The sequence below is a fragment of the Triturus cristatus genome, chromosome 4_1 (assembly GCF_964204655.1).
Source record: "Triturus cristatus chromosome 4_1, aTriCri1.1, whole genome shotgun sequence".
Classification (NCBI taxonomy): domain Eukaryota; kingdom Metazoa; phylum Chordata; class Amphibia; order Caudata; family Salamandridae; genus Triturus; species Triturus cristatus.
In genome coordinates this window covers 872,808,444-872,830,582 of record NC_140585.1, presented here as the reverse complement: position 1 = coordinate 872,830,582, position 22,139 = coordinate 872,808,444, and the positions used below count along the sequence as shown (strand labels likewise).

Here is a 22,139-nt window from a genome sequence, read left to right as displayed (position 1 = left end):
CATATGAGTGACCCCGAAAAATATACTGCAAATGCATATTACTTTGTCAGAAAGACAAGAGGAATATATTGGAAGGCTTCAAAGTTAGTGGTGGGCAGTAAACTCTGCTCTTCCGTGGAGGTGCCCGAGGTGCACAAAGTTTGGTAAAAATTCCACCCTCCACGGCGTGGCGGAGTTTACCAGCGCTACCTCTGCATAACAGCTGGAAATCTTTTTTGTCTCTGGCTCACCTCACCATTGGTGTGATAAAGAGGTAATGAGCTTCTTACACTGAAGATGCTCAGAGTGCTTGGTACTGTTCCAGTCAAAAATGATATTCAGCTAAATAACAGTTTTAAGACTTTGCCATGACAGACATGGGCCATTCTTGGGCCAAGCGGCTTTTCTCCATGATAACATACTCATGGGAAGTTCTGCTTTGCGTGGGAAGGAGCTCAGAAGGAGGACACGAGAAGTGATGTGCTGATGATGTAGGGTACAGGCCGGGTGGCTATTGTCGATGGAAATCTTAGTCTACTTACCGAAGCCACCGTGTACTGCAAGGGGACAGAGTCTACTCACCAAAAGAGCCCTTTTGGAATGGCTGGGGAACAGGGGTCTTTCAGCAGCCCATGGTTTGGATGACAGTGAGAGGGGGACAGACAGAAGGAGGGACACGCAACAGGTGCATTTTGCTATTCCGTGCCTGCGTTACCTCTGTATTGAAGGGAAATTGCATTTGTATATTTTTTCATGCACCGGACAAGACACTTAACGTTGATGCACCGCTACTGATGGACGTTCAGGCTAAAATTGGTTAGACCCCATTTAAACCCATTTTACTGCTAACATTTGGGTCGGAATCTACAAATATTTAGGGCTATGCACAAAACAGAGCTGGCCGACTGCAGGTCCAGAAGCCATTCTCCTAATACAGGGGCGGCCATATAGTTAGGGGAGCTCTGCACTACTGTCATCAGAGGGCTGCCAACCAACGTACTCACCAACTACACATCAACTTCTCATGAATGAATCTTGGCTATGTTAATTTCCTATGTATGTGGCACACTTTCGCATTTTGTCTCCCTGAGAAGACAACATGAACAAGACCAACCTCCGGAAGGGAAACTAGGTGAGGTAAAGCCACGTTATAAGTGGCTGCCTGGGTTAGCGACTATGCAGAGGGTCACAAGGGTGGACTTCCACAGACCATTTGCATTACAAACTGCTCTAGGCAACAGTACAGTGATGCTGGTGGTCTGAGTACAAATAGAACATGTAGCTGATTGAAGACTGCGAGCGGATTGAGGCACAAAAGTCAGGAATTTGTGTGTCCGGTGCTTTAGGAACAACAGTGAGGGCTTTAAATTGTACTCTTGTGGAGTGGAAATCAATCCTGGGCATGAAGAGTCACAGAGACATTCTGCCACCCCACTAAGTCCTGCCAAGAACTTAGTGTTGGTAGAACTCTGTGGAATCACACTAAGTTTTTGTTTAACTCCATGGAATTCTGCTGAGTACAACTCTGAAAGTTCACTATTACAGACATACATTTTGAGTTTGGTAGAGCAGGAGACGCACTGTAAATCTGTGGGGCTCCACCCCTCCAAATTCATGGTTCCTCTGCCACAATCAAATTCGGGTGCAAAATGGCCAGCATTCTGGTAGGGAAGCCTCTTCTGGCTCAGCCAATGGAAACCTTTGACATGCAACCCACCTTCCACAGGAGTGCGTGCCAATCTATGTTAAAAGTCATGGCCTGTTCAGGACGGGCTTAAGACTGGATTTCGAACATACATTTTTCTAATTTGGGACTATGAGGAAAATCTGGAAGTCACAAACACCAATACACATAAAATAATCTAGCCATGGTTCGAATTGTTTATCCATCTTCTGCAACCAATACCCACATTGGGAGTTTGTAGTAGAAAAATAGAAGAATATGCTTGGCAGGACCAAATGATCCTAGTACCTGGTTGGCGTACTCTTTTGCCTAAAGTGTATCTAATGTATGGTGGACAATGAGATCCATGCCTTGTGGCAGAGATCTGAGAATAGGGTGGCTGGTCTTCAGCCAGTAGGGCATAGGCTAGAGCTTCCCCCTGAGCTGGTGTAAATCCTGCCAAAATCAAATCGAACCCCATAAATCTTAAGGAATTTGACAAATTTGGACTGGAATCCATTTATCCCTTTACACGCCTTCCTGGGCCATTCTTTACAAGCCTTCCCGTCTAGAGATTCCAGGTGATCATTTTCCGTATCCTTGTGATACCAAAAGTGACATCACAGGCCTTAAGCTCAGACGCCATTTCAAGAAGTGGCAATGCATGACCTTGAACCCTGTTGTTTTTTTAAAAATAGTCTTTATTCAAAATTCAGAGCTCCTGCATGTTCATCAGCTATCATTAATTACAGGCACAAAGAACGCACCTCTAAATCTAGGAAGTCATCATGGCCAGATTGGTTAAATCACACGGGTTGCTCATCAGTCCACTGGTGAGCTTCTCTTTAATGTTCTATCTTTACTTAAAGGAAACCACTGAGAAGAGCTGACTGGATCTCTGGCCATCTACACTAGATCTCTTACACATCCAATAGATGGGCCCCCCCAAAGTCAGATACAAAAACTGCACTGGATAAATCACAAGTCAACTTTTCATATTTTAATTAGAAAATGTGCGAGGAAACCTCTTTAGAAAAAGTCTTATGAAAGGAGAGCAATGAGGATAGGATCCGCAGTATTTCCGGGAAGGGGTGTACGCATCATGAAAGTGAATGCCAACATAAACACTCAGAACTTAAAGGTATAGGGCAGCTAGGGAGGATTCCAAGTGATGGGCAATGTGAGGCACAAGTCAAGGGCATGCAGGCAATTAGGTAGTTCAGTAGATAAAGTGGCGATATTGATCTGCCATTGTTTACTTGCTTGCTTGCTGTTTCCCGCCACTGTGATGTGCTGGGAGCGGAGTCGTCAAAAAAGGCCACGCATTCAATGGAAACGACGGATCAATGGCCTGTGGAACTTCCTGCATGGCAGACTGAAGGAGCTTCTTGAAAACAGGATGTGGCTATTCCTGTATGCAATAAAAAGATACAGCATCTTTGGCATGAAGTAAAAAGAGTGCGCAGCTGCTGCCTCCTGACTTTGCATTTTCGCCTGCCGCTTGATCACATGAGCCGATAAAGGTAATAGGATTTTTTTGTGCCTCTCTGCCTCGGTTTCTGGGAGGACTGTAACAAATTGGATTGCAGTGTCTCCATACTTTCTTAGGCGTGTGTGGATCGGAAGAACGAAACCGAGCGACAATGCAAAGAAAACTGACATGAACAGGAGCGCGTGCGTCATTGTTGGAGTTTTGTGTAAACTCAATTGGATGGATATGTTGTGGGATAGAGGTCACCACTTGAGATGCTCGTCTTCGTGGGAGGCATGTGATGCTAAGGGTTTAAAGGCATGGTATTGCTGCCAACCACTACAAGAACAAACCCGGGGGCGGGGTCTTTCCAGGACCCCCTATTGTAAGCAGTGGCCGCATATTGCTTTGAATCACTTTGATATGAATGCTGAAGGCGTGGCGATTTCCAGTGAATATCCATCAATTATGGCACAGCATTTTGTACTTCTCTTCGACAAAATCGTTAACCACTGGATTTCAACAAAAGGATCATTGCATGTTGACCTAATTAACACTCAGTTCCTGAGAAAGTCGGCTTTGTAGCTACATTCTACAGAGAGAGGGCGATTATTTTACGATTTAGAAATCAATGGTAAAATGAACATATGGAGATGAAGACCTTCTTAGAACAGATATGATTAATTTTCAGACGCCACCCCGAACTTACTTAATACTTTGTTTTTCTGAGTTAATAATGCAATCAACATTTCTCCTGCATTGTGGTGCCATGTGTTTAAAATGAAGGAAACAATTGTCAAGCCAACTTCAAGGTTGCTTGTCTTTGGATGCCTTAAGCAATCTATCAACGCAGGCAATCATTGTAGACATCACTCCCTTCTACAATTAAATTACGGTTCAAACCTCTTTATTGGTTTTCAGAACAAAGAAAACATAATGTTACCATGAGCTAGTGCCACTCACCTTGCATGGCATAAATATGAGTAAACATGACTGTTCCCCAATCTCCACCCATCCCCCATTGAGCCACAGTGCTAAACAATACTATGAGTAATGTGGTCTCGCATTTCGTGCCGTGTCATCCTAATTAGTACTCATTTGTCATAAATCAACAGTATTGTCTGCCAGGCGTTGGGCAACCCCAGAATTGTAAAGGCAGGAAATTGAGGAAGCTGAGTTATCCTTTTGTTGGGTATCCTTTAATTAGTGCAGTAGGGTTTCAGGGGAACCACAGCCGTGCCAGCACTCGGGTCTGCGTGTGGGGTTACCCCGATGTAAGCGGACTGGTGTGAGGTATCAGTATGTGCTAGCTGTTTCGATACTGGCCATGTTGCGGGCCGTATGCAGAGTGCAATAGTATATTTCCTCACATTCCTTATGGGTCAGTGAGCAGCCAAGCTCTGATTACCAACGCCACTGGCTAGTCAATTGAACCTGCAGGGTTAACTGATGCAAGAGGCCAAAGAGTTCAGTGATGAGGAGTCTGTCTGATGTCTTAGTAACCTGCCACTTTCAAAGGTGGCAAGAGAACGTTGTGCCCTAGGGCGAACTATGAGGTGCATCAATCAGTGCCGGGTCTGAAGGTAATGCAGCTGCTCAGTTTCAGATATTGCATAGTGGGAGCGGAGTTGCTCAAAGGGCAGAGGGCCCTCCTCATCAAACAAGTGGCTTAAGGACCGACACCCAGCTCACTGCCAGTGCTGGAATGCTGTTGGATTTAGCCCTGGGGTGCAATCCGCCTTGCCTACTATCAATGTAAACTGGGAAGGGAAAGAAGGTCAGGCCTCTTCGCTCACTCACTGGATGCCTGACATCTGGGGAGGATTTAGTAATGGGGGATGACTAGAGGCTCCTCTGCTGGGCGTTCTTATGTAAAAAGGGGTCATGCCAGAGGTGCTATCCTGCCACCGATACACTATCCAGGGAAAGCCAGTGCTTTTCAGACTCCTCCCGAGATCATTCAAGCAGAAACCGAAGTTGTGCCTCCTGGTAGTATATTAAAAGATACGGTATGCCCAGGCCTCCCTCTTTAGCAGGTCAGTAGCTCTGCTCATGCCACATCGGTCCATAGAAATCGATTCAGAGCGCCCTGCAAGACTTGGATGCTACCGCAGCTTTAGCATTAGGGCCCAGGTCGTCTGTAGGAGGTAATAGGGACCCCAGTAATTCGCTTCTCTCGCTCTCTCCAGGCCCCCAGGAGTATGAGACAGCAGTCTACTCCCCCCCCGCAGGTGGGAAGGCCTCGAGTGCATAGAGGGTGGTGTCCCTTCGCTGCCCCTGGCCACTCCCCTTTTCTCACATTCCAAGATAAGGGACCTGTGATTAACCTTGCCATCCCTTCCCAGTTACTCTGAAAGGCCCCTTTATTCTGTGCTGGGCCGCTTCACACCTATTCAACAGAGCTGAATAAAGATGATTACTTCGATTGAGGTGGGTTAGCCAAACAAAACCAGTTAATTACTGTCCAAGTTTCAGGCAAATATAAACAATTTTGGCAAAATCCTTTTGCACCATATTTACTAAAATATATGTTCACTATTGAATTCGATTTTTAAGAAGTACTACAGGCGGGCATGAATACTTTTTCTAGTTGTTCACTAAGCCATATTATGAAAAAATGTACTTTTAGTCCCAACTTCGCTTTTACAATAGGAAAAAGGTATTGTAGCCCATGCAGTGAAAGCATCCTTTTGTACCCGGTTACTGCAAGGACATACCAATCCAAATATTAAGCAAGTCCCATTTTTGCACATTATGCACCCAGGCCTTGCATGCTCCAGTGCAGCACTTATTGGTGATTTAGCTAATGTCAAAATTAATCTTTAAACACATAACCAAGTAATTACTTTGACATGTGTTTGTTACAGTTTTGTTCATAGCATTAAGAGAGCTACAATGTTAGACCTGAAGACATGCAATTGTAGAAGTGCTGGGTGAAATCGTGTATTTCATTCTTGCGAAATTCCATGAAAATGTTGAGAAATTATGCTTTTGTATCAAACTGTGATTTGCTAGTATCTCTCTTCACTTTCTTTTAACCAATCCCCACACCTTGCTTAAAAAAGTCTCAATTAATAATGGTAAAAACAGTTTTGAGTAGAAAATGTCCTAGGCAAGACATTTTCTGTGTGAACAATTCTTTTGCTGCCAATTCGCTGTATTTTAATGCAGGATACTTGATTATGTGGGTGGTGCAAATCCAAATTGACACCAACAGATAACATCTAACTTTTATTCTATTGGCTTCATTTCCTCACTGATTTGCTGTGTCCATAATTAAATTTTAGATATTCCAGTTGGGGCTAAGCAATTCATTTACTAAATTCAGCGGTCAGAGCACATGCACAGGAAGGCTGTTTAATTATCTACCAGTGCCTAGAGTCAAAACCTGGAAGTAAATTTAGTCTGTATGATAAAATATTTTTGGGGAGATCACACACAAAGTTTCCCTAAGATCTGCATCTAAACACTTACCATGAACAGCGAGAATTTAAGGTACTGGGAGGTTAGCCAAAGTGCTCTAGGGGACATAGAGTGGCTGAGGTTACAGGAGGACTTCGAGTGAAAACTCCTGAACCCAAACCCAGCGTTTTTGTCTGACCTTTTCCAAGCTGCACAAATCACACTGCCGGGATTAGGGATTATAATGATGGACCTTCCCTCGTGCGTTGCTTGTCCTTCCAAGTTTTTATCACTACGGGGTTCCTTTTCTGCATCCTCCACTCAAATTGGAAGCTCCAAACCATGCCAAGGATTCTGCACTTGATTTCCTCAATGCAGACATGGCCAACTTTCCAGCTACAAACAAGACTAAGACAGATAAATCATATGTTCTCATGTCTGGCCTTAAGACAGTTTTTATTCCTCCAGAGGACAGAGGAGACACGGGTTTGGCTGTATATGAACTCTATGAAAGGAGAAAAGTAACATTTTATAGAAGATTCTGTCACATACCATTTACAAGGCTAACTCGGGAGATGTTAAGTCCTTGGCTCCGGATCTTTCTATTGCTGTGTGTCCAGGAGACTCTGTTTTACCCACTTACACTTTAGTGGAGTAGTTTGAACTATTGGAGTTTATGGACCCCAACACTACAGTTCAAACTTCTCTGTGCGTATACCTCACCACAGGCAGTGCTATGAAATATGCTTTTGAATTTTGATACATCATTGATTACTGCAATGTAACAAAATTCGACAGTTATATGTTACCAATTAATATCTTTTTTTTTCTTCAAAAGCACCCTTTAGAGTGAGCAGGGAAGCCACACAATTAAATAATTTAAATGAGGCAAATTATTCATGGCTTTCAAACAAAAAGTTTCGAAAGTTGCAAAGTACTCTCCACTTTTGTCCATCGAAAGAAAAGCACATCAATCGTCTGGATTATTTCTCAGATAAATTACCACCGCCTGTGTTGTACTGCATGCAGGCCTAGTCAATAGGCATCGTCAGACTTCTTGAAATCGAGTTTTGAAAAAAAGTGACAAAAAATGATCCATTCAACAAAGCCCCTATTAGCTAAAACAGTCTACTTTGCAGTTCTAAAGCTCCTCTACTTAGGAGCAATGTGAGTTATAAACTTTTCCATTTTATTCCAATATGTCAAAAACATTAACTGACGTGCTCCTCTTGGTAGATACTGAAGGAAGCGCCTGTAGTAACTCTCCTATCAGACACTACACTTGTTGTGTTTGGCCCTGCTGCCTGAGGGGCCCTTGTTTCACCAGCAGGTTGCTGGGCGCCTTCTTCATAGAGTGCCTCTTATAGTAACGTTTGTCAATGTTTTGACAACTGTGCTTGTTTTGACTTTTGAGTCTGTATATATTATACTGCTATTTATATATCAGAATATGTTGGTGTTATTTTTTGTTACATTTCTATCTGTAATTTGTAAAAGAGTTATGTTTTTGAGTAACTTGGCATTCATCTGCTGGGCACGAATTCTGTATTATTCCCAGGTTTTTTATGTTGGTTCTTCAAACTGCATGGTTGCCACAGCTATACAACGGAATGTGCCGGAAATCGTTTTTTCCTTTGCACAGTGTGGTCCGTACACACAGACTAAAAGCTGGCAATCGATTTCATGAATTCAATACAAAATATAAGCTGTAATTCCCACCTGAAAAAAGCAATAAGGAGTGATGCAAAAATAGAGGCAAGCTCTTATATGTACAATAATTGCAAATCCTAGAGACATTTATGCACATCTATATTCGTCTATGTGTCTTGTGGTTGATGTGCTTAGTTAGTAATTATGTATATGTGCGTGTCCAATTTGGGATGATAAACTAATTTCCATGGTAACCATGCAGCAAGATGAACTTGGTATGTGTGGATGTGCATCAAGAAGAGTCTTCAGTTAAATCCAGTGTGAAAGTATGTGTTTGTGAGATCTGGAAGAGGAAAGAGCAAACAAATCCATAGGGAAAAGAGTATAGTTTTTATTCACAGTGCAATTTTATTGTGCAGAGTGGCAGTCTGTATTCTATTTTTCCTTATAAGACTAGCAAGTGAGAATGCATCCTGCACACAAGTGCGCAACAGCAGATATTGTGTGATATAGATGTATAATGAGATCCAGGAGTGTGGAAGACTCCTACCCTCCACTCAATGTTGTGTTGTGGTGTGCTGTCTCACCAGACCCCCATGGCAGCCATCAGGGGCTATATTACACAAAGTGCCCTGGGGACGCAAGAGGCGTTTGCATCCATTTTGTGTGCCCCTGGGGCATTTTCGTATTACAGAAAGGGCTGAAAACGATTGTGCGGCCCCTTCCATAAGAACGATACTGCTGGCGCAATAAAAGCGCCAGCGCTATCTTCAGGTGGCATTCCCTCATTTGCATGCGGGTGTGTCCCATGCAAATTAGGGAATTGCTTTGCCTCTGCACCCGTGCCGTATTACAGATGCGGGGTCAGCGGCAAAGAAGCTGGCAGGAGGCGCGCTAGCGTAGAGCACTGTCAGTGCTCCCCCTGAGAGCATGCCTCTGGAGAGGGGGAGAGGTTCCTATTGACCCCCAGACATCCCTTTGCAGGCAGGTGCAGTCACTGACTGCACCTGCCTGCAAGGGGATCTATGATCCTCCTTCAAAGTGCAGGCGGGTTACCGCCTGCACTATGATAACACAGAGCGGCTTTAAAGCAGCCACTCCGTTTTTCACAGGAATGCGCTGCCCTTGAGTTTGCTGCTGCCCTGGGTAATATGGCGCATTTTCTTTGTCTGTGCCAGGCGCATCTTTTAAAAGGTGCACTCGGCGCAAACAATGAAAGTGCGCCTGTAGTGTGCCACAGCCCCAGGTATTTTCCATGTGCAGCACTTGCTCACACATCGCTGATAACAGGTTGTCTGTAAGATGCTCATTGTGTTTTCTACTCATCATTTAATGACTTCTCTGGCCTGCTTTTTGTTGGTCCTTTCATAAAACAGAAAAGATAAATTGCTGTAGGGTGACCCCCGCGTTCCAGGGCATTATGGGCACTGTCTCTTCCCACCTACAACTCATTGTTCTCAGGTATGTTTCTGTAATTAGTTCAACTGAGGCAAAACAAGTACCCAGAATGCATTGGGTTGATGACGTGAAGTTCAGGACCAGACACGGTGTCCGTAAAGACCTGAAAGGAGGTGATTACCCTACATTGAAGTTTCCGAACTATGCAGCTGTGCAAAATAGCTGAGTAGCCATGGGGGAAATGGGACCAAAGAGCCCACGCTGAAAATGCTTCTTGAGCAAAAAAGAAAGTGGTCACCCATTACCGGTGCCTGTTGTTTGCTACACAAGCATGACAATGTGTATTCTTGTTTCCAGTGGCGTTGTCTGAGTGGTCAACACTGCGCTTGGGAAACGACGGCTCTTGGAGTAAATAATATTTATACATTTCTCTGCAGAATGGCGACAAGCAAGCGGTGCCCGGATGATCCTTCAGGATGAAGACCTGACAACCAAAATAGAGAGTGACTGGAAACGACTTAACACCCTGGGGCATTATCAGGTAAGGAAATGTACACACCCATTCAAAAGAAAGCATGTTGGAAGTGACCAGTGACCTTGATCCCAAGAGAACGCCTGGACGAAGATGCACCTATTTACAGAAATGAGCTGCTGATGAGGACTGCCCAGGGGGTAGGGTAGGAATACCATAACCCCCAAGCCTTGGGGGCTTGGGGGAGTCATTATTCATATTCATTATTGATAATTCATTGGCGTCTGTGGTCGGTAGCATCCATATTGAACCCTGCTTAATTTTTTCCTCTAAAAATAACATGTACCTACCTTTGACTACAAGTTTAAGTTACTATAACTCCTTGTTCTAGAAAGTATGCCTCTACACTGCATTAAACCCCTTTGATATTTTAATTTGTTTGGCATATTATATACCTCTTTTCTCTCCTTCAAACAGAGCTGACACAGTACGTAGTCACAAGGAGTTTTGTCAAGTGATGCCTGATGTTGAGACAGCTCACCTTGTTAATCTTCTAGATGTAGTAGCTGCTGTGGTATTGGTGGTGGTGCCTCATCATTAGACACATTGTCTTTATTAGGTGTGGTCTGGGTTTAATAGCTAGAAGTTAGTCCTCTATATTTAAGTATATGTTTAAAAGATCACCTCATTCACTTGGGAGGGAGGGAGGGAGATCACTAGCGTTAGGCTCTGACTTCACAGTGTAAGATAGTAGTGAGTTTCAACATGCATATTATCTACAATGTGCCTGTGCTCTAACAGCATTGTCCTCGATGAGTGATGGAAAACAGGAACACTCAGTGAACTCATGGCTCAGATTAAAGTGGACAGAGAGAAAAGTAATTAAAACAGAGTGGTGATCAGAGACGAAACTTTGGTTGAAACAATGCAGTCAACTTCTAAATGGTTGGAGCAGCAAGTCTGAAGACAATAAGGCAAGACGCAGAGAAATGCTGCCACAGGGGCCAATACTTCTGTGAAAATCCGTGGAGCGGATCTGAGTCCAAAAGGTAGAACCTTAAACTGAAAGTGGCTCTTGGCTACTGTGAAGCGTAAATAATTCCTGTGGGCAGGGTGGATGAGGACATGAAAGTATGCGTCCTCGAGGTCCAGAGTGGCCATGTAATCTCCCTGGTTGAAAAGCCGCAAAATGTCCTGTAAGGAGACCATCCGAAACGAGAGCTTGATGAGATAGGTGTTTAGCTCCCTCAGACCTAAAATAGGGGGCCACTTGTCTACGGTCTTTTGAACCAGAAAGAACCGGGAGTAGAATCCTTCTCCCTGTTGCAATCGAGGGACCGGTTCTATCGCTCCTTTGAGGAGTAGTAGTTGTGCTTCCAGACGTAGAAGATGGAGATGTCTGGATTTGGTGGCGCGAGGGGGCTTGGATGGTCGTTGATGTTGAAATTCCAGAGTATGCCCTGAGTGAACTATATTCAGAACCCATCCATCTGATCTTATTCGTTGCCAGCTTTGGAAGCATTGAGATATCTTGCCCCCCACTGGTGTTACAGGGGACAAAGGAACAGCAGGAAGAGCCAAGAAGCCGCTACTGGCGCTTAGAGGAATCCCTCCCCTGGTGCCCTTGTGGTCCTCTAGAGGTTGAACGAGAGAAAGACGACGACTGGCCTTGCCTTTGCGTATATTGAGGCCGGTATGATTGAGAGGGCTGCGAGTAGGAGGAATTTCGCTGTTGTTGAAAACTGCCTTTGTAGGAGAGGCCTCTACCTCTAACCCCACGGAAGGGGACATTGCGGTATTGCAAAGTCCCGAGGGATCTTGCAGTTTCCGTATCCTTTTTTATATCCTTAAGCGCATCGTCGATATGCTTCCCAAAGAGCGCCTCGCCATCAAAGGGAAGGTCCAAGATCTTATTTTGGACTTCAGGCCGAAACCAAGTAGCACGAAGCCGGCCTTGGTGTCCAAGGAATGCTGCTCCCGCTAGGGCCCGGAAAGCTGTTGTGGCAATGTCCATTGCACAGTCTATTATTTCGGAGGATGTTCTCTCCCCTTCTTCTAGGATCTTCTTAGCTTCCCCCTTAGAATCCTCCGGCAACTGGTCCATATAAGGGGAAAGATCGCACTACATCTGGCGGTCGTACCGGCCCAGAATTGCCAAAGCGTTGGCTGCCCTGACAAGGAGGCTAGACATCAAAGAAAACCTCTTTCCGGCATTATCTAAATGCCTGCCCTCTTTATAGTAGTGAGAGGGGCCGAAGGATTCTTAGATTTTCTTTGGGCCGCTTGAGAGATTACAGAGTCCGGTTTAGGTTGGCTGAATAAATAAGCTGGACTGTCCTCTGGGGCCTTATATTTCTTCTCTAGTTGAGGAGGAACAGGTATCACAGTGGCAGGCGTCTTCATCACCTTTAGCCCTTCATCCCATACATGGCCCACTATTGGGATGGTTCACACAGACTTTCTGTAGGGTTCCTTAAAGTCATATAAGAAGCATTCCAACTGCACTGTTGATTTAGATGCTCTTTCCATTAAATTATGGAACCCCCCAATATCCGTAGGGGGGAATCTGCCGGATCCGGAACAGGAGAGGGCCGGGATTCCGAATGATGTAATCATCCCACTCTCTGTCGGGATCCGGAACATTTGTTGTTGTTCCCTGGTCCTCATCCGATGTATCATCCTGGACAGCAATTACAGATGGTTCTTGTAAGTCCGGCAATGAATTCTGTTGAGGAGATCGAGTTGTAACCGGATGAGGAAGTGGAGTAGGTGGCACTTGCACCGTAACTTGGTTAGGAGATTGCGTAGGAAATCTCCATCTGTAATCCGATAGCATGTAAGTCTGTGATGAGGGAGGATTGCATACAGACCATCTCCTGTTGATAAACTTCCTGAGACCTTAACAGGGGCTCATATTGTTGCTGGTCCATATAATACTCTTTCGAGTCAGAATCCTGGTATTTGACGTGCAGCTGTGATGGGCTAACAGCAGCCCTGTAAGGACCATCATCATCATCAGAAAATTCCTCTTCTAGAAGAAGAGCGGGAGGCAGAGGTGTCACCTTTCTAGGGGAAGTCATCTCTGGTGTAATACGACATCTCCAAACTGAAATTGCCACATTTTGTATCGTTGACGAGACCTTCGACGACGAAGTAAGAGCCGTCGATGGAGCGAGAGATACTGTAGATGGGGTCGTCATCGAGACCGTCGTCATGATCATGCTGGGAGACGTCGTTGTCGTCGACATGGTAGCTGTTGCCACCATCACCGTCGTCATCCTCATCGACATGGACGTTGTCAGAGTGAAAAGCGCATCCGAGCTTGTAGTCATCGTCGAAGCCGTTGACGTTGACCCTTTCATCACTGGCGGCGATGAGGAAACTCTCGTCGACGAGCCGTTCGACAGAGCCAAAGAAGACGCCGCAAAGTCTTAGAAGTTGTCATCGACGGAATTGATGTTGCCGTCGTCGATGAGCGAACCTTTTTCTCAGCTTTAACATCAGATGGGACATAAGCTGGTTTTCTAAAAGGTTTCACCTTATCAGGCTTTTCCTGTGCTCCTCCTGCGATAAGTCCTTCCCTCTCTTTTACACCGAGGTGAGGAGATTTGATGGGACTAAGTTTGTCAGACCTATGAGAGGTCTTTTGACAGGCCTTGGAAGGGGGGTCTGAAGAAGTAGAAGGAGAAGACCTACCCCTTTTTAGAGACCTCCTTGATGAAGTAGCCGAGGAAGTGTCATCAATGTCACTGGAGACAGTATCCTTTTTAGATTTAAGTCTCTGGAGCCAAGTTAGGAGTCACCCCTCACGGTCTCACAGGGTCTTCGAGGAGAAGGTCCGACAAATCTTGCAGTCAGCCTTGTTGTCAGGATATAAACCATAAACACAGTCTTTATGTTTGTCCTCCACATAAAGCCTTTTCTTTGAGCAGGTGGCACAAGCCTTGACGAGAGCCTTCTTCTCCTTGTCTGACATGTTGATCACGTAGTGAAGATTGAAGAAAACAGGTTCAAGTTAAGGGTAAATAGCCAAAAACTGAGCAGAGCTCAGTGGAGACTCCCTTGCACAACGTGCGGTAGAAAATCTGAGGCTCTCTCAGGAAGGTTCTATGGGGTGAGGCTATTCTGATTGGCTGTTCATTTTATTTGGTCACTTCTACAAAAAGAGGTGGATATGCTACAAAACTAGAAGGGGCCTAAGCCTAATTCTTTTATTGTACCTATGTCTATGGCTATTTTATATACTCCCATCTCGAGGACGGGCAATGATACAAGCACTGGGAATCTATGAAAGTTACCAATACTGGAGAACCAAAGTTACAGGTAAGTAACTTGTTTTCTTGTCCAGCACTGTAAAATCAGTGCGAACAGCTCTATGCACAGCGCAAGAGGGCGCAGCTTTGTTCTGCTGTTTGAGTAGATGTTCTTCTCGAGCTGCAGCATCCTCAAAGTGAATGGCAGATTTCACAACATGAGCGGTCACGACCTAACGTGAGCGGTGGCGACCTGCCACAACCACCCGCATTGAGAAATCTCCCCAGGAGGAGGTCTAGCACGTGATTTTTCCTCGCGAGCGCCATCAAACTTAACGGTGGTCAGCTGTTTGAGAGAAAAAACTCAACTCCACATCACTTCACCGAGTTTTGCGGAACTTTGCGATCCCCATGGAACACGGAGTGTGCAAAACTCATTGAACTCTGCCGGCGGAGCGAAATTCTTTGCCCACCCCTAGAGACTTCCTCTTGAAGAGAGCAGGGTTTCTGAGGTGGTTCGTCCTGCTTCACCATTTCTCAGACAATTAACAGGCCAGGGAATTTCCAGTTGTGCAAAGTGGAGAATGTTGGCTTTGAGCTTAGCACATTTTGGGGAAATTAAAAGAGACCACGAGCCTCATATCAAATGGAACTTGGAGAAATCACTATTCAAGAGATGCCACACTGCTTCCTGGATTAATGAGGCAGAATTTATATTCCTCCCCGAGGGTTGTTGGAGTTCAGATGATTCATTTAGCTCATGTTAATGAGTACATCATCAGTGCTTACAGGGTAGCATGATATGGAGTGGTTGAAGATTTCCAGTTGACTTTGAAGCAGACACTGCAAGTTGGACATAATCGCTGCTGTCTACTCTCAGTGTAACCATGTCATTTACAAATGATCCTCGGGTGTCTCAGTAGGGAGGATTTAATTTGGAACAGAAAGTTTTGATGTACAGGCTGATTGTAATTACTTGGGATTACAGTGCGTTTTCTAAGGGGAGATGTGTTAAAAGCAAACACCCAGTTATTTATAGCTTAATATGAATTTGTTCATTCATTTGGATCTACAAAGTGATGTAGTATTCTCGGCACATTGTTGGTATACCAAGTTTTTACAGAAGATCCCAACTTAATGTCTGCCCAAGCAAAGCTTCCCAGTTGAAGCATGGCTGAGCTAACGAACATGCAATTATGCTAAGTCTTATGGCATTACAGAGAGCAACACACTGTGCTGGTGCATGAAGGTAAACACATTTCCCTGGTCTCACAGGCCTGATTTCATTTATCTTAGCCTTTTTTACCTGAGGTGATCAACCTGCCAGTTTGCTTTCTGGGACAGACACAAGGACCACTTACTTGCTTGTTTGCCAGTTTCAGCAGCATAGTAAAATAGAAGACGGGAGTGACTGCTCAGCACTGCACAGTGGATGTAACACCGATTCCCATCACTGGTATACTTGATTACTCATAGGTGGTACAGTAAGTGGCTTTGCTGATTTTTTTCTTTAAAATGGCGAGCTGCCACATTACTCTTTTGGTGATGAAAACCAATTTGTCCCAGGCTCCTTTTATGCAATAAATCTACCACTAAGTGCGTGGTTGATGAACCAGACATGAACTTGGCCCTCAAGCTAGAACAACAATAATCACTTAAAAGTGTTGTCCCTTTTTTGACACCTGATTTAGTGCTGAGGTGTCTATGGTGAACCCAGGAGGGCCGGGTCCATCCCAGATTTTCAGGATACACTGATAAGAAAAATATGCATACAACAGTGCTTGCCTGAAAATTAGGCAAGGGTCTGAGGTTACGTCACATGTACCTGGACTAAGAGCCCTCTCGAGAGCATGAACAGCGTTTATTGATCCAGTCCCGACCAGGGAATCCAGACCTGTCATTCTTGTGAGTGCGAACCCAGGACATTGGCAGATACCTTCATCGCTGACCCGGACTATGAGGACAAACAGTAAAACATGGTGTCAGGGGCCGTGGAGACGGACCTGGGATGAACACTGCGCTTCTTCTAAATGAGAGAAAGCGAGAAAGATAAGAGTGCCCTTGTCACTCTGCTCCAGTCACCGCGAGTGACTCGGCTCCCACGGCTGCCGGCATTGTCTGTCCTCTTCCCCGGCCAGCAGGGAGGCTGATACAGATCTCCCCCTGTTCATTAACGTGCAAATAATTTTGGAGATAAGCCGGCTGCCCTCCTAAACGACAGCCTTGACTGAGGTCCCTGCCATGTCACTGAATGAAATGTCAGGCCTGCGGCTGCCAGTGTGGATGGAGGCGAGCAGAGAGGTGGGAGGCGGCCCAGGGATTGATTGGTATGGCAGATGAGATAATGAGGACAGAAGTCAATTCTAAGAAGCCGGGGCCTGGTCAGCCCCACTTGACTGAAATGTTTGCTCTGCCCTAACTTGCTGAAGGTGCGCTGTGTGCGTGTGTGTATGTTTGTGTGTGTCTTTTCACATTTGTATGCTTCTTCAAAGCAGTGTTGGAACATATTTACATGAAGTTCAAGCTGAACTTTATCCGTGCATTGAAGCCCCTCTCCTTGGCCTGAGAAGGACACGGGTGTCCGAACAAATGTCACACGTGTAAATATTGCAATTTTTCTACCCTTTCTTACTCAGTTGTTATTTAACATTTGATTGACGAAAGGGAGGAGTTTTTTCATAAGCAGGAATTGCTGTTTAACTGCACGAAATGATAATGCCTCCTTACAAATTTCTTGCTAAGATGGCCTTGCAGTTCTTTGGAACTCTGAATTACAGGTGTTGCTATTTCCCATATCAGTGACTTTATTTTGTCAAGCTCAGAAGCATGCAATTTTAATTCACCTCTTCTGGATTTATGCAGGGCACTCTTTATATCTGTGTGCTTTCAGAAGCCTGAGATGTAAAGAATTGAACTTGACAGTAAATAGGTAAAGATTAAGCCATTAGAGTCCACCAAGATCAAGTGAATATTGCCATGAATCATAACACGGCTTCGAAACTGAGGGAAATGGATTGCTTCACAACTGTGATCTGAAAGTCAAGCTGAGGCTTCGCAGCAGCCACATGAATTGCAGCAGATAGCTTACCATCTTCATATGGATGACTTATATGAAGAGGTACATTTTTAAAATCCATTCAAACACTTCCCGGTTGAGAATGCATAGACTTCCTTAAAAAGGACAATCTGTTCCCTGAGCTTGAAAAAGAATGGCCATCAGTGATCCAACCTAGTCCTGTCTCTCTGTCACATCCGAAAATACTTAAAACTAGTTGTGGATTGAGGCCTATCCGCTTACTAGTTTTTAAAGATATTTTTTCCTGAAGCTGCTGAAAAAATTCACTGGCAGGTGAATCGGACCTTTGACGTGGAATGGTTTCGCCATCTGAGAAAGTGGTTTGAATGCAATTGTGTACAAAGAAGATAATAGTACACCCTATTACCTATCGGCAATGTTCTCTTATGTTATGTGTATTTGTCCAGCTTGCTGGTGATGAGGCCTTGGGTGGCGATTCTGCGAGTGTTAGTGAGGATCAATCACAGCAAGATGGGGGCTGGTGGCTAAGACAGAAGTATGTTTTAATGCAAGCCTTGTGTACAAAGCAAAGTACAGAGATGAGGATTTTTTCCTTGCAAGTACTGACATACCATGTATTCAGGTACCAAACAGATATCAAGAGCTCACAGGGCAGGGAGACACTATTAAAAACATTAAACTGGCCTTTCTTAAAGTTTGTGTGTTTATTCAACATTTGTTTTTAATAAGAACGGAAAGCATGAGCTCCCCCAGATTCATAGCTGCTTAATGTACGCATAAGGATTTATGGATCTAAGGATTTATGGATCTGTTCTTTGTGCAGAGACGGTAGTCTTGTGGCAACCAATGCAAGTAGCAATATGTGTATACCCCAGTGCCGGATACATGGACTACTTTTGTGGTTCACTTTTATAAAAGTGTTAATTAAAGGTATTTTAAAAGTCATTAGGATTTCAGACTTTGGTTTCCTTTCTGTGCCTTTTAATAATTTCTTTGAATAACCTTTGAGTTCTTATTCTGCCAATGTCTCCGCAGGTACCAGATGGCTCTGTTGTTGCATTGGTTTCTAAACAAGTCACAGCCTATAATGCTGTTAACAACTCCACCGTCTCTAGGACCTCGGCTAGCAAATATGGTGAGTATTCATACTGACAAGTTTATTGCCACACCCAATAACAGTGCCCCTGGCAATAGTGACAAACGATTACCATTGTTGGATTCATAGACAAACCAGAGTGTGGTAACATCAGTAGTCTTGTACTGTGGCAAATTTACCAAGGTTTGAAATGAGGTGACCATCAGGAATTGTTCTACGGTGTTAAAAATTTGCAACACCTTTTATTTGCATATGAATGTCTAATTTTTCACTTCTCTCTTTAATGTTGCTTCTTTAGTGGGAGCGGTTTTTCAGTGACTGGTGTGTTTGTCTTTTGATGGGAATGCTAAACTATTGCCTTACATGTGACCTAGATATAGGAGTGGTTGTCATTTAACATGATGGATGTTCTACTAACAATAGACATTGTCCCGTGATGGGAGGAAAAACAATGCAAGAAGAAAGGACATGAGCTTGAGCTTGTAAGTGTATACTAATAAAATATATGTTTTAGCTAAAGGAAGTGCATTTTAAGGTGTGGGCGCAAGATGTGTTTCTGTGTGCAGTAAATTTGCTCAATTATTTAAAGAATGGGGTTTGGAGTCAGCATGAAACCAGACCCTGCATGTCTGCTCCTTCACACAGCTAGACCTTCAGTTGAATCTGTATTGTGCATTAAACAATCAATAACACAACATGACAAAACACAAGGAAGTACAATATGACATAGTCTATGCTTGGAATCCATCACACCCAATTAACCTTGGTCCTCAACCCTAAAGTGTGTCTGCATTTCTTAAGAGATGCCTTTCAGTGGCATTAGTCTCTGCTTGAGCACAAATTACTTGTGTCAGAACTGTTAGTGGTAATTCTTAAACTTTTGAGCAGTTCGCTGGCTTCTTCAGAAGAATGTTGACTGTGGACCCTGGGAGCGTGCCCTGATGACGCTTGGTTATGCTTCGAACGTGTGTCACTGCATCAATATCCAGTTGCTTAGGGATCCCACAATATGCAAAGAGTGTTCGTGCTTTAGCCCGTAACACACTGATCTTGATAGAGGGCTGGTGATTGGTTCACCTGATGTTCACACTCAGCATGTTGACACTTTGGGTAGTCAGTCCATTTAGTCTTTCCTTAATTTCTAAATAACCATACATTACGACTGGAAAAGAGGATGGTTTTGATATTTAACTCTATTTAAATGGATTCTCCCATCATCCCTACCGGCGTTGCAACACTCCAAATTCCAGAATTCTTCTTCTTTCAGTTTCAAACGTAAGCTTCAAGAACTGCAGTCCTTCAGAGGATGTGTGTGCACTCGATCGACCCAGCTGGTAACAAGTGTTTATTTTGTAATATCACCCGAACTGCATGTCTTTCACTACCATCTGGTTATGCATACGTTTTGGCTTGTGAAAGGGTTCTATCTGGATCTTAGGAGAAGAGCCACAAGTGGGCTCAGAGCAGGGATGCACACAGTTGAAAAGTCTCTTGACTCACTGCTTCTTGAAGCTGTTTTTCAAACCTCACACATTGTGGAAAGTGTGAAGTGTGTTCATTTCAGAGAGACACTTTTAGAGGCCCTTTGAAATAGCCGGAATTTGTACCTATGGATGCAAAGTACTGTGGTGGAGAGCAGAAGGATGTCGCTCATCCTGAGCTGTATGGGGGCAATCCACATCCAGACAAAAAGCCCCCCCCCCCCCGCCGCCTATGGCTGTACACCTTTTACCCAAGCTGTCCCACAGTACGATTCACTCCATAAGAGGCCTTTGAATCCCCTGGCCCTTGTCCTTGCATTCTTGCTCTGTCCCACCACAATCACTGCTCGCTTCTCCCTTCCTTGGCCTTATACCTGGGGGAGAATAGTTGCATGTGGCTTTGAGACCTTTTGCATTTCCCACCATAAGACGTTTCGCCAATGGGACATGCTGCACCAGAAAACCAGGGGCTGTGCTGCAGCAGGATGGGTTTTAACTACGAATCCACAATTGGCAGTGGATGGGAGGATGCTGCAGGTCACATCACTGGCAGATGTAGTCACACGACTACAGCACGATGCCCTTACTCCTAACCACTGTAGGATTTTATTAGTCCCCAATGTGGGAAATCCTGTTTTCTAAATGATGGAAAATGTGATCATTCAGTGAGATGCCCATCTGCGCTCACTCGTTTCCGCACATCTGGTGCTGTGCACCATGCTCTGGAGCTTGCTGTAGGCTCAGGGTGTAATAGTGTGATGTTGAGTGACGCTACCTTCAAATGCAAACTGTAAGTGACACGCTTCTTAGTAAATCTGTTGAGAGGCCAAGGATTGAAGGAGATTGCAGTCAGATATATTCTATTCATTCATGGCCTTAATGTAATCTATGGAGAGGAGAACAGGGTATTGGCATATTAATGAGGCCTGAACGGGGGTTTCGGGCTTGAAATTAGCTCAGAGTGTTTATGTACTTGTTGCAGATATGTTCACCCTGCCGGTATGTCATAGCTTTAAATGTGGAAAATGACTCCGTCTAGTCACCTTTTAGAGTATAATGAAATAGTTGCCATTGAATTGGTATGCTTATCCCTTTCTTACCTAACACCTCTGCGCTCAGGAAATGTAAAGACCTGGGCCTGATTGGCGGATGGGTACCACATTACACAGGATACAGATACCCTGTCTGACTTATTACAAGTGCATCAGGATAGAATGCACTTGTAATAACGCGGTTAGGTTATATCCAGTGGTGGCTCCTCCGCTAAGGCGGAGGAGCGTCGGCCCAATACTCTCCCAGCAGTTCAAAAAGGGAAAATAAAATGATAATAACGCAATCTTATTATCATTTTATTTTTCCCTACTGCAGTGGCTCAGTTGATTTGTTTCATGCGGGGCTGGCCAGATCAGGGGGGAGGAGTGGTGAGCACTCTCTAAGTGCGCATGACTGTTTGGCCGTCCGTCTTGGGATGGCCAAACAGTCATGCGCACTTAGCATGTTCTCCACCAGGCTGTATTGTACATCCTGGGTGGAGAACATGCACAGGCTCCCAGTCGCTGTCTGAGCGCCGAACTAGTGCAGTAAGACCAATCAGGATGCTGCGGTCATGCTGGTTAACAGCAGTGTCGTGTTTGGCTAGGGTAGTCTGGGAGCCCAGGTGCTTCCTACGGCTGGGAGCCAGAAGAGAAGAGGGCGTGGGAGAGGCGGCAGCCAGCCGTACACAGGTAAGTGCTTTATTCTTTCATTTTTATTCCTACTCTCTCCCCTCCACCAACCCCCGTGCCTCACCCTACCACCCCCGTTAGGTAGCAGCTACCACTGGTTATATCACATATTTGTGACACAGGAATCTATCTACCAAACACTATAGCAGGCGCACTCTACAGGCTGGCATGTAATGTTACCTACCTCGCCAAACTGGGGGTTTGTTTCTGAAACAAAATCCAAATGTCCCTGATGCCTAGGGCGTTTTCTTCCTGCGCATTAGGGTAATTCTTTCATTTCCTCATCGCTATCAATCTGATTTACATAGTTAATGCGAACAGGAAAAAGATCCTCGGAAGGCCCAAAGCCTGCGGTCCTGTTGGGGATGAGATGCTGGATCAAGTGTTCCAATAGTGGAAACAAAAGAGACTTTGTTGTCACGTTTTTGGTGTCTGTCTCACATCTGTCAATCCCTAAATGAGGCTTTTAAACTCTATAAGGACCTATAAATAACAAGCTCCTATGAACATCTG

At 44.6% G+C, this 22,139-nt stretch overlaps 1 protein-coding gene across 4 annotated transcripts in view; it reads left to right on the top strand.

Annotated features, from left to right (window-relative positions):
* PLXNA4 (plexin A4) overlaps window positions 1–22,139 on the top strand; it is a 1,024,340-nt gene that overhangs the window by 905,149 nt on the left and 97,052 nt on the right. For all 4 annotated transcript variants that reach the window (XM_085653587.1, XM_085653590.1, XM_085653588.1 and 1 more), the window contains 2 exons: window positions 10,001–10,104; window positions 18,361–18,460. In XM_085653587.1, coding sequence (XP_085509713.1) covers window positions 10,001–10,104; window positions 18,361–18,460 — 204 coding nt within the window. The remainder of the gene's footprint in view (window positions 1–10,000; window positions 10,105–18,360; window positions 18,461–22,139) is intronic.